Source organism: Orbicella franksi, chromosome 5 (assembly GCF_964199315.1).
Source record: "Orbicella franksi chromosome 5, jaOrbFran1.1, whole genome shotgun sequence".
Classification (NCBI taxonomy): Eukaryota; Metazoa; Cnidaria; class Anthozoa; order Scleractinia; family Merulinidae; genus Orbicella; species Orbicella franksi.
The window spans coordinates 18,371,979-18,383,985 of NC_138149.1; the positions used below are offsets into that span (position 1 = coordinate 18,371,979).

At 37.5% G+C, this 12,007-nt stretch overlaps 1 protein-coding gene and 1 pseudogene across 2 annotated transcripts in view; one reads left to right on the plus strand and one right to left on the minus strand.

The window, feature by feature from the left end:
• The window catches only part of LOC145487512 (bifunctional purine biosynthesis protein ATIC-like), a 168,558-nt gene that overhangs the window by 64,519 nt on the left and 92,032 nt on the right, over positions 1 to 12,007 (plus strand). The window contains exons 7-9 of the mRNA XM_081466330.1: positions 4,384 to 4,456; positions 5,028 to 5,249; positions 9,583 to 9,837. Coding sequence (XP_081322456.1) covers positions 4,384 to 4,456; positions 5,028 to 5,249; positions 9,583 to 9,837 — 550 coding nt within the window. The remainder of the gene's footprint in view (positions 1 to 4,383; positions 4,457 to 5,027; positions 5,250 to 9,582; positions 9,838 to 12,007) is intronic.
• LOC145487546 (uncharacterized) lies at positions 837 to 4,358 on the minus strand (annotated as a pseudogene). Its single transcript, XR_014049418.1, has 2 exons — positions 4,116 to 4,358; positions 837 to 4,067 (listed from the first exon to the last, which is right to left on the minus strand). The product of XR_014049418.1 is annotated as an uncharacterized LOC145487546 (transcript).

The following is a 12,007-nucleotide window of genomic DNA, read 5'->3' on the forward strand; positions in this document are numbered from 1 at the left end:
TTAAAGTTGGAGGCGGTTTGGTTGCCAAAATTTAAATGCTCAATGGTGTGATTTGGTGCAATCTGGGGACCTGAAGGGTGAGAATTGTATCTCATTTTAACCAACTTGATTTACTATCATTTGCAATAACATGTCAAAAGATACAAATTATTCCAGGTTTGTCAAGATAAGATGGCAAAGATTTAAGCTTTGACTGCCTTTTGAGTTAATGTGATTGATATTGTACTGTCAATAATTATAGAAATTAACCTATAAGCTGTTCAGGAACAATGGTAAATACTTCATATAATAATAACAGGCTATAGTTTGTATATCAACAACTATAATGTGTACATTGGCTGTCATAGCTAATTAGGTTACATAACTAATCATGTTATAAAGCTTCCAAATTTCAAAAACAATAATTGTCATCAAATTATATCTGAGCTTTCTAGAAATCAGTGTCACATTCAAATGCACTGTCATAATCATCACTGTCTGGCAGTACAGGTGAGATGTCTAACAGAGTTGACACTTCCTCAACTTCATGCTCAATTTCTTGAATGGTATTTTCCTCAACCATATCTGTCTGGACAGAAGCATCAGCTACCTCCTTTGGATTGTTTACAGGAAGAGGAGCTTCTGTGGCAGTGTGAAGTGGACCTTGCCTGCTTGGGAGCTTCTTTCTGTTCTTTTTGTCCAGCCATGACTGAACTGCTCGTGTCACAAAAGACGGCATCTTTGGACTGCCCAATACTGGCCCATTGATCTTTACATGAAGCATTGCCTCAAGCATGTCATTTTGGAGACGACTTCTACATTGGTTCTTTACAATTTTGAGAGCACTTGCACCTCTTTCAGGCCATGCATTGCTCACTGGCAGGGTGATTGCAGCTTCTGCTATGAGGAGGAGCTCTCCAAAAAAGGGTTGATACTCGGACTTTGCTTTCATAAGCTGACTCAGAAACCACTGTGTGCTGGTGGTACTGCTTTTTCCCGTCTTGATTTCAATGGGAATGTTGGGCTTGATGTTGTCATTGATGTTAAATTTTATTTGATGCCACTCTGCAAGTAGTTTGCTACTTTTGGTCTTCTGGGAAGTATCATCATCACCCTGGTAAAAGTGCTGAGCAAGAGTAGAAATATCCCTGTTCCCATAGACATTGAAACCCAACTCACTGCTTTCTGGCACAGCCAAAGGGTTGAAAATCTTGAGTGCGGTAAGTAGAGGAGAACTGCTAGCAAATCGAGCTTCAACATTTGCAATCATACTGGGATATATTGCTCCTGTAAGCGGTGCAGCTGTTGTTGCTGTGCAGTAGACACCTTGAGATCTTCGCAGATGTTGGTATATGAATCAAGAGCAGCTAAAAACTTCTGCACTGGAGAGTTGGTTTCCAGTAGCTCCTCAAGACTGGCTTTGGTTTCATTAATCAGGGGAACAATTTGAGAGAAGGCCACTGATCCACCTTGAAATGCCTTTGACAGATTGGACAGGACTGGCAGGACATCTTTCAAAATGAAGAGCACTCCAACAAATTTTCTCTTTTTCAGCCTCTTGAGCAGGCCATGAGCTGTAGCACAGCCGCCTTCATCCAAAACTTGAAGGGTATGAAGGACAGCCTTGTATTCTTGATACAGGGCAGCAACAGACTTGTCAAAACTCAGCCACCTTGTGGAACAAGCCGTCTTCATCCTCGTTACAAGGATCTGTTTACTCTTCTCTCTTAGCTGTAAGCTGCATTTCTTGATGTTAATTTGCATCTTCAACAGAACTGCTAGGCGTTTTGGTGAGTTCTCAAAATATGTCCAGAGTTGACGCAGTGTGTCCTCCACTCACTTGATGTAGGCAATCTCCTTGTTTGACTCTTTGGTTCATGACTTCACGTGAGTGTCTCAAGAAGTTGCCCTTTTTATTTTCCAAACTTGTTATGTACATTATGTTAATGTTTTAAAGGATTATTTCAGTGTTTGAACAAGTGGAGTTTCATTTATAAATCCATAGGGAAACGCAAATCCGGGTGGTCAAATAAACAAAGCAATCTTTCTGAGACAGTGTTGCGCTGCAATTCCCACGAGTTTAATCAAGCGGAAAATTCAGCAAAGCGTTAATTTCAAAAAAGAGACACTAAAAACAAAAATAAACGCTTCGCCGAGCCTTTTGTAAAGTCCAGATGCCATTTGCTGTTTGTGTTAAAGATGGCTCTGATTATGTTAAGATATATAGTGTACATTTTAACATTTTTAACAACCATTTCTATTTTATACAACTAATTTATTCATTCGCTACCACCAGCAGGTGCAAAATCGGTGTGAAAGATTGCTGTATTATTCTACTGGAAGAAGTACTTACCATCCTTCCTTTGCTCTTTGGCAAAGTAGGAAGTTATCCATGAACCGGGTGCGGGTTTTCGTTTTCGATTCTCTGCCATAAGTTTTTAATGCTTTAAAATACTCTCCTCCCATTGCATGACACAACTGTAAATGACACAGTAAAACCCAGATAAATTACTTTCCGATTGTGAGCAGTGCTTGATGTGAAATTGACATGGCTTTATCTGATTTGAAGTCTCGCTGACTCGATTTGAAGTCTTGTTGAAGCGATGAATACTTCCACTTTCTTTATCGCAGATCAAAGAAAGATCAGAATGTTTGTGTTTAAAATAATGGATGTAAATATGCACGCTAAACAAGCACTTTTAACCCTTTTGAATAATGTTTGGGGACTTTCCTTTCGGGCTGAAAAGTTCTTTCTGTTTTCTTTGTTTTCTTTTTTCTTTTCTCCTTGTTGTTAGTAAAAATAACACATTTTCTGACGGCAAGGAGATGGTCAAATTCCCAGAGGAGGCGGTTCGTTGAGCTGGCTGCCGGCCCATTTTGAGAAGGCTGGCTGAGTGCTTGCCTTAAAGGCTGAAACATAACCAAGTATCAGTGTTGAAAATGGTACATGTAAATATATATATATATTGCTGTTGCCTAAAATGGCCCTGTATTGCAGTTTTCATTGGATGTTTAGGGAAATATGAATTTTATTGAGTGGCTGTCCATGAACAAATATGGGGCCAAAGGCCTCATTGCGCTAGGGGGTTCTGGGGGCATGCCTCCCTCCAATACAGGATTAGTTGTGTTTTAATGCCTGTTTCTAAATGCCATGCTCTCAGGCCTCTGTTTTCCACATCACTTCTAAGGGAAAATAATTTTAATTTTTCCTTTCCTTGTGCAACTAGAGTTGAATAGGGTTTAATTTTTTCATTTGAATTATTTCAAAATTTCCTGCTTTGACAGTTCCAAGGACAGTTTCTAATGTAATAAAATACCACTTTTTGATTCTGTTTGTGAACCGAATGTGAGAGAGTCTGGTGCTCTAAACTGGTAATTTAGCACATGTATGGCTACATTTAGATCTTTTGCTTGTCTAGATCTCTTAGCTTATCATTGTTCTTACAGGGTTCTTTAGCTTGTTATGTTACTCAGTGCTGTTACACTTTTACATACCTCGTACTAACCAAGTTCAAGGTCTGTACTGTTAGTTATGGACTGAGTTTTTTCTCCTTCGATTTATGGCCCAAGTGTGAAGCTCACAGGCCATAGATCAAAAGGGAAAAATGAGGATCTGTATCTAACAGTACGGACCCAGAAGACAACGTTAGTAAGATATTTTCTTATATCTTTACTGTGTGTCTGACTGGTTCTGGAATGATTTTTACTCAAGCAGATGCACATCAAAAGCAAAATGAGTCAATTTGAAATCGTTGTTAAGTTGTTAACACATTTCAATACGCAATTTAAAGTGAAAGAAAGTTTTTAAATTTTACTTGAAATGAAAGTTGAGATCACTTGGCGATGAATCACGAAACATCTCGACAACAAAAACAGCTTCAAATTTTAGCAGGCTGTCCAGTAGAGTATGGCCCACTAAATTGACCAATCACAACTCCATGGTAACTGAAAGATAATAATGAAGTGTACTACTGCCTTTTGTCACTTCTTGCTGTATTGTTTTGGTTAGTAAAACTGCAAATAGAATATTTGTTTCATTTACTTACTACCACATTAAACCATGATTGCATACATACATACATACATACCTACGTACGTACGTACGTACATACGTACGTACGTACATACATACATACATACATGTGCCAAAAAAAAAATAGTTAGCTGAAAGGAAACACCCCTCTACTAATTGGGGACCCTTAATGTAATTAAGGACCTACTAACTATATGAATTACAAAGAATGGAGTGAAGGATAAAGCATGGTATGTTGCATGTGTTAATGGTTTTTATCAGATTTTGATTGCAGTCAATTATCAGTACACCAGTAATTACAAGCCAATGGCCAGTAGACTACAGTATAATCAAACTTTTTTACAATTCTCACTGTCCCATTTGGTCCACAGAGTAGTGCATGAAATGACCTCCAATGCAAACCATGATACCTTACTAGACACAAGAAAAATGCTTGCATTGAAGGTGAGGAAAAAGAACTCTTACGTTTGTAATTCTGGTTAAGAGCCTAGCTAGAGTCCATTTCTTTTGAGAAAATTCATTGTTTGATCTCAAGCTATTGCAGTAAAAAGCCACTGTTTTCACTGCTACGCAACCTTCTTTACAATAGACTTCCGTCAGTCAAACAGCAGTACCTTAAAGAGAATACTGGTCTGGAGAAATGATTCCACAATCAGGGCAAAAATGTCGGGAACGGCAGGCTTATTGTACTTTGCAAAATGGTACTTTGCAAAACAAAACGAAATGAAATCTGTACTTTGCAAAATGAAAATCTGTACTTCGCAAAATGAAAATCTGTACTTTCAATCTTACTAAAGAATTTGCTAAGAGTATTTTGATTTCAAAGGTCTCATAGCAGTGAAAACAGGGGTAAAGACCAAGTTGTAAAACTGCGAATAACTAGTAGTTTTATGCTGCATTCTATCAATGCTTCTTTTACACATGCATGTACAAAAAGAAGTGTTTCCTGTGTTTTATCTGTAATTTGAATTCAGTTACTTGAACAATGCCAATAAGTTATCTTTTTCTCTTTAAGGCCTTCAGTCATACAGCAAAGTATGATGAAGCCATTTCAGATTACTTCAGGAAACAGTACAGTCATGGAGTATCACACATTCCTCTTCGTTATGGTATGAATCCTCATCAAAAACCAGCCCAACTTTTCACAACAGAACCTAAGCTTCCAGTCAATGTCCTGAATGGATCCCCAGGGTTTATCAACCTCTGTGATGCTTTTAATTCGTGGCAACTTGTCAGGGTTAGTTTGCAAGTAACAATTTACAAATAGAAGACAACTTATTTTTATTGAGTTATTTTTTTGTAAAAAAAAACCTCTTAGTCGGCGTGTTGAGTATGTTATGGACAGGTCAATGGATGAGTGAGTGAGTGAGTGAGAGATGTATGTATTTCACACCAATCAAATTTCTTGATGTAAAGGTAAATGGTATGTGAAAAGATTTGATCCCAATAGAGTTCAGAATGGCCATATTTATTCTTCTATAAAAGAGGAGGAAGTATTCAGATATAGGGGTTTACTTGGACATTTTCTGTGGGTTAGGCTGAGGATTTTAGATATGAATGAGATGAGCCTTGAGGTTTGAAACAGTGCGTGAGTTAGTAGTATGCAAATGGAATGAGATATTTTCATTTTTGGTTACAAAGGTAACTTGATACTTTTGTTTTTCACGAGGAGTAAATTCAATTAGAGGTCACGAATTGTAGCTTCTAGTTCTTAGGACATGTTTTAGAGAAGGCGAGACTATTTAGATTTGAAACAATTCTAATGTTTACAATAGTGAGTGCAGGTAATGATTGTTTTGTTCTTGATGCATGCAAATATAACAAGATATTTCTATTTTTTAGTTACAAAGGGTAATTTGACACTCTTGTTTTTCACAAGGGAGTAAATTCAATTAGAGCTGACGAATCGTCACCACTCTTTCCCGTGAGATGTTTGCTATCTTTAGTTACAAATGGTAACTTAACACTTGTTTTTTATATGGGAGTAAATTCAATTAGAGCTGACAAGTTATCGGCTATTGTTTCCAGGATATTAAACAAAAAAGAAGCTTTCATTTCTGGACGGTTTTTACATCTCTGCAGTAGCAGTTTAATAGTATGAAAACTGCTCAAATGTTCTTTGAAGACTGTGTGGTATCAAGTTAAAGTGCAATTTAAGTAAATCAGACTTTCAATGTGTCAGAGAGGTTTTTTTCTCTTTCTTTCTATTTTCGTGGGTGAAGTAGTGTTGTGTTGTGTAAAAAGAGTAAACTTTTGACTCGTATGAAATGCGTAAAGGTCTCCTAATTAACTGGAGTATTTTTGAACAAAAATTCCTCTGGGGGGTTGGAAGGGCTATGTGATCGGTGAGTGAGGGAGTTATGCATGTGTGCGTGTCACACCAATCACAGTGTGGGTTGTGTCAAAGAACGAATCAAATTGCTTGTTACAAAGTAAGATGGTATCTACATTAATCTGGAGACGTGCCAGATTACTGTAGTTTGTTCAGTCAAACATTTTATGGCTTACTATTTAGCTATCCTATCATGACTGATGTAACATCGCATATACATCGTAAATTCCCAGTTTCTTTCTTGCTGTACATCACAACCAAAAACACTTGTCAAATTAACCAAATCATTACTGTAAACAGCTCCATGAATGCTCCTATCTCCGACACTTCACAAAAAAAAATAACTCTTGCACGCCTTGCATGCTCATGTTTGTGTTATAGTGATAATGATAATGTGTGGTTGCAAAAAATCCTTTCAGTACCGACTTAAAGTATTTGCCCATTTGCCGTGGTTTTGCCTTGGCCAATTTAAAAAAAAGGATTCTATCAATAATTCAATAAATATATTTGGTCAAATCTGATTACTATGAGTTTGTTAGCAGACAAGTACACTGTAATTTGCCCACACATTAGCGGTTTAGTAGATGACAGCCCCCTAAACCATCCCAACAATGCACTCTGCACCAAAAAGCACTCTGCTAATAAATTACATGCTGAATAAATAATAATGTGGAATGCATACATGTCAAAGTGTAGTTCTCGCTGGTACAGATTCACAGGCTGCCATTTATTTGTTTGTTTGGGAAACAGTTCATGGTCAAGTGATATCTATGAAGAAGGTAGAGAAGCCAGCAACGTGCTTGTAACACAATTGTGCAGCAATCAGAAGTTGTGTAAGCTTAAATCTGACAGTTTTTTTTCTTCTATAGAATTGCATAGCACACTGAGCTTAGTTCATGCCCTTACACATTGTTTAGTAACTGATCTGAGTTGAAATTCCACCTTTTTCCGACACATAAAGTAACACTATACTGCGAGCATAAACAGTTTCTGAAAGCTTGTGTAGCTTACTAAAAGTGTAAGGGAAAATCTTATCAGCTTAACGAGCTGTGCAATGTCAAATTCCAATTTGTTAAAACAATGGACTCCTCTTTAGAAAGAAAATGCCCCTTAGCTCTGTTTCCCACAGAATGACAACAACATAGCTGAAGACTATACTGTTGTTGACAAATTCCTTTGTCACCCTTTCTCTGCTAAACACATCACCTGCACCATGAAGTCTAAGTGGCATGACACGTGGATGCTGCTGCCTACAACTCACATCAAGTCTCTCCCTATCAAGCTGACCCAGTCTCTAATGGTTAAGAAAAATTACATTTATGTAAGCCACCAAGGACTTTAATGAGAGGAAAACTGTCGATGCTAATAAAAAGAGCATTGATATTCAAACCTCCCGTCAAGTTTTCCTTTTATTTTTCTTATAAAAATGCTGTGGAATGGGAACTTTTTGACTTCAATTTTCACTGGCATAAGTATTTTGTAAAAGAAATGAATATAGAAGTGGCCTTACTAAATTTAACTTAAAAGGTATCTGACAAATGATATCATAATTGTCAAAGCACTTCAGGCTTTTTCACATTCTGCCCTTCCCACTCTTGTGCATCCTTGAAGAGACATGTGAATGCATTTTAATTTTAATTTTAGTTTTAAGGGGGGAAAGGGAGTGTTGACAAGAATTTATTTTTTGTGGCAAATTATTATCATGATAATATTATTTTAATCATGTGTGTGTGTTTCAACTAAACATGACAAAGATATTGTGGGGTTTTACTGTATTTGACATTGATGAGTACAGGGAACACAGGCTAAAACTATTCCGGAACACACGAAAAGAATCTGGAATGAACTAATAAGTATACAATAAGCCAATCACAGATCGCTAACTCATTAAGGTTACTTCAAACCTTCGTGGGCTATATTGGTTGATTTTTTTTGGTCAAGAAAATTAATGTCCACGAAGCACAAGTTTGCATACTGTGAATGCTAGGGGTTCTGTTATTTCATTGACTCGTGGCTTTCAAGTTGACACATCTCTGTGAGAGTGTGATATGTTTATAAATCTTTAGAAGGTGAAAACTCCCTCTTGTTTTTCGAGAGAATCCCTTCTCTTTAAATGAATTAATAGGGTATGCAGATTTGATGGTTTTCCATGAAATTTGGTCAGAACATTCACTGATAGATATGGAACAAAAGCGTGTCAGTGAATTCCTTTATTTTAAATATTTTCCTCGTGGCGGCCTTTAACGTAACAGGTTATGTGAATTTTTTGATAGTCGAACTTGACAGATCTGTAAAAAGATAACCAATAGAAATAAAAGAAAATGCTCACACGTTTTTGGAGATTGAGGCTTTATGATTAACACTGCACAGTTATTTTGCATGAACGATTGCATTTGATACCCGATTAAAATTTGCTGGAACGTCAATTGGTCATTTTGGAGTTGACGGCCTCTGCCGCTTTTGGAAAGCAAAATCCAAAACAAAACATAATTTTATCGAATTCTACATTTTATAACCTTTCTGTTGATATATAGTTTGTGGGGGTTTTGTTGAAAACAGCGCGTATACGAATTTTTTTCTGGAAGACTCCTGCGAAGGTTTGAAGTAACCTTAAGTTGACTTCACGGTACTGAATAAGTATTTACCAACCAATCAGGATGTAGGATGAAGACAGGTCACCAAATTTGAACTCAATGAGTAGAAGTACAACTTCTTTAGTACAAAATAAAACCGATCAGTATGATTGTGAACTTAAAAAGTCTGTCGACAGCAAATCAAAAGCTAACATTCAGAATGAAGCGTTCGTGTTCCCCTTTACTTACCAAAATACGGCAAAGAAGGTATTAGTTGTCAAACCGTTTCCCGTAATAAAAGCCCATTGATAAATTGTAGCACAAAAAGTTGTCCTGAATATTAATTCCTAAAATGTCGCATATGTCAAGAAATTAAATAGTACAGCATTTAAGTTGTATTGATGGCAGCATTTTCAGCAAAAATTGTGCTGTCCGTTGATGTATTTTTAACTTAGTATAAATGCGGCCTTGATTGCTGTGTGTTGTCAACAACCTCCCGGGACAACCTACAATCCGGCAAAAACCAATGTCTGTATGGAAACCCATCATTTCTAGCTTAGTTTAACCTCGCATTTAAGTCAAAATTTACAACCAGTAAATAAATTACAGTATGAGGTAGCAATTGAGTTAATGTTAAATATTTGTTTTGATGATTTATTTGATAGGAGTTACGCCAATCCCTTAACTTGCCAGCTGCAGCATCCTTTAAACATGTGAGTCCTGCTGGGGCAGCTGTAGGTGTTCCACTTACTGTGGAAGAGGCCAAACTTTGTATGGTGGAGGATATGATTGATAGTTTGACACCGTTGGCCACAGCTTATGCCAGAGCTAGAGGAGCAGATAGGATGTCATCATTTGGTGACTGGGTGGCACTTTCTGACATCTGTGACCTTCCTACAGCAAAAATTATTTCAAGAGAGGTGAGGTTTGGCATTCAATCCTACTACATGCACAATATCCTTTATGATTTTCCAAAATCACACGTTTAATAGAGTCATCTTTGAATATTGCATTTGAATTAAACAAGTTTTACTTTACAATGATGCCATATTCTCAAACTCATTAATAATCCATCAAGTTTAAATAACCGTGACAGTATTTGTATATCTGGTCTTAATTAGCATAGATTTTTAGGGTTTTAATTCTCTGTTTTCTCCTTAGTTTTAGTTTCAATTGAGAAGATATATCAAGCACTCGAGACAATGTTTGACTACATTTCCAAACACGGCGAAGTTCGTGAAAAATACTCTGTTATGCGTCATATTTTCAACTCTCCTCTCAGTGTTTGGAAATGTGGTCAAACACTGTCTTTCGTTTTTGATATATTACTTGAAACACAATAAGAAGTAATAATTTGTTAGACTTCAAGAGTATACACATATGACAGGTATCTTTTTTTGCTTGATGGCAGTGTGGCAGCTATTGTGTACAAGATCAGTAACACAATACATTTATTTTACTCTCTTTGCTAGCTAAATTTATTCACAATTTGGCAAGAGAGATAATTAAGCCCCAGATTCATATTGTTTTGGTATCTACTTTAATTTTAGCTAATCCAATAATTATTGTTTCGACGATACTAAATCTTATGAATTACTATTTTACCTATGAAACAAAATACTTGAGTCTGAATTCTACATTACAACTCAACAAAAACTGAGATTGACATGACCGATAGAATATTAAGTAATGAAGGCGAAAATATAAGCATGCATTCAAACAGAATAGTTCACAATTGAGTCTTTTGTTCTGACGTCCCAATGGACGGCATTAGTGTTAAAGAATGTTCATGGGAACTTCGTCCCCCTCAAACCGGACTGTGTTCTGTTCCTTCTGTACTTCTCTTAATTCCAGTGGACACAACTTTGTGATTGGCCGAACGTAATCCTTCTGTCTGTCCTAACACGCACAACTCTGATCTTCCCATCAGGACCTCTTGAATTCAACCCAGAGGCCAATGCTCTCATAGGTTTGGCTTCTTCAGGAGGTTTTTTTTTTAAAGAGAACAAACGTCTCTCTGCTTCTTCTCTGCAGTCAGATAATGAGAACTCTTTCTCCCACAGAATGACTACTTTGTAATGGCCCTCGATCCATCGTCTTGACTTTTCAACATTGGACACAGCTAAGATCTCCTCCTGGTTCAACTGATTGTTGTCTGAACTTCTAACTCCAAGAGAGTCCAACTCCCACATTTCTCTTGATAATTTGCTCATCAAGATGTGACTTGTATGACGTCTGGATTCAAAAGGTTCTGGCGTATGTAGTCCTTTTAGCTGAAAGAAAAAGGGCTGGTAAACGTCCAACACAGGTCCACCCCAGTGGTGTTTTCCTCACTACTGGTGCTCTGATTGGCCCCTAACACGCTGTTAAAGCTAGTGTATGTTCAAGTTGGTCTGATCCAATCAGAGTGTCATTCGTTTTCCTTCCAGGGGCTTTAGAAAATGGAATGTTCTTAAGGTGATCCCATTTGACCTTGTGTTGATTCCAGTCTGGGATAGACAAGCCTTGACACATTTCATTGAGTGTCCATGCTCATGCCAGTGTCAAGGCTCTTCATTGTCAGTGATACTTTCTCGCTTTTTAGAGGAATTATCAGTCTATAGGCCAAGGGCTGTTGCGATGTCATCTCGGACATATTCTTTAAGTTGAATCTGACCCATGGTTGACTAGGACGCTTTGACCTTCTGAGCCCATAAGCCAAACGGGAACTGTCTGCAATACAACTTCCCCTGCAAACTCAGGGTCACCAAAAGTGCTTCGTGTTTCTGCTGCAGTGTTCATATATTCAGGTGGATTAGGTCAGCGTCTAGAGGGCAGATAGAAGGGATGGGTGCCTCTACAATTGTTGATACCACAGCAATTGTTTTCTGGACAATTCTTCCTTTGATGGCCTGATATTAAACAATGACAACAAAGTTCATTCTTTCTCACAATTTCCCATCTATTCGCAATGGATGTTTCACCCCAGTTTTTGCATGAGGTTACTTGGTGAGGTCCATGGTAGACAACACACTTGGGTGCAGGCTCTCTAGTAACATTGTGAACTGCTCCTTTCTCAGGCTTGTGTTTCTTTGACTCTATATTATCATG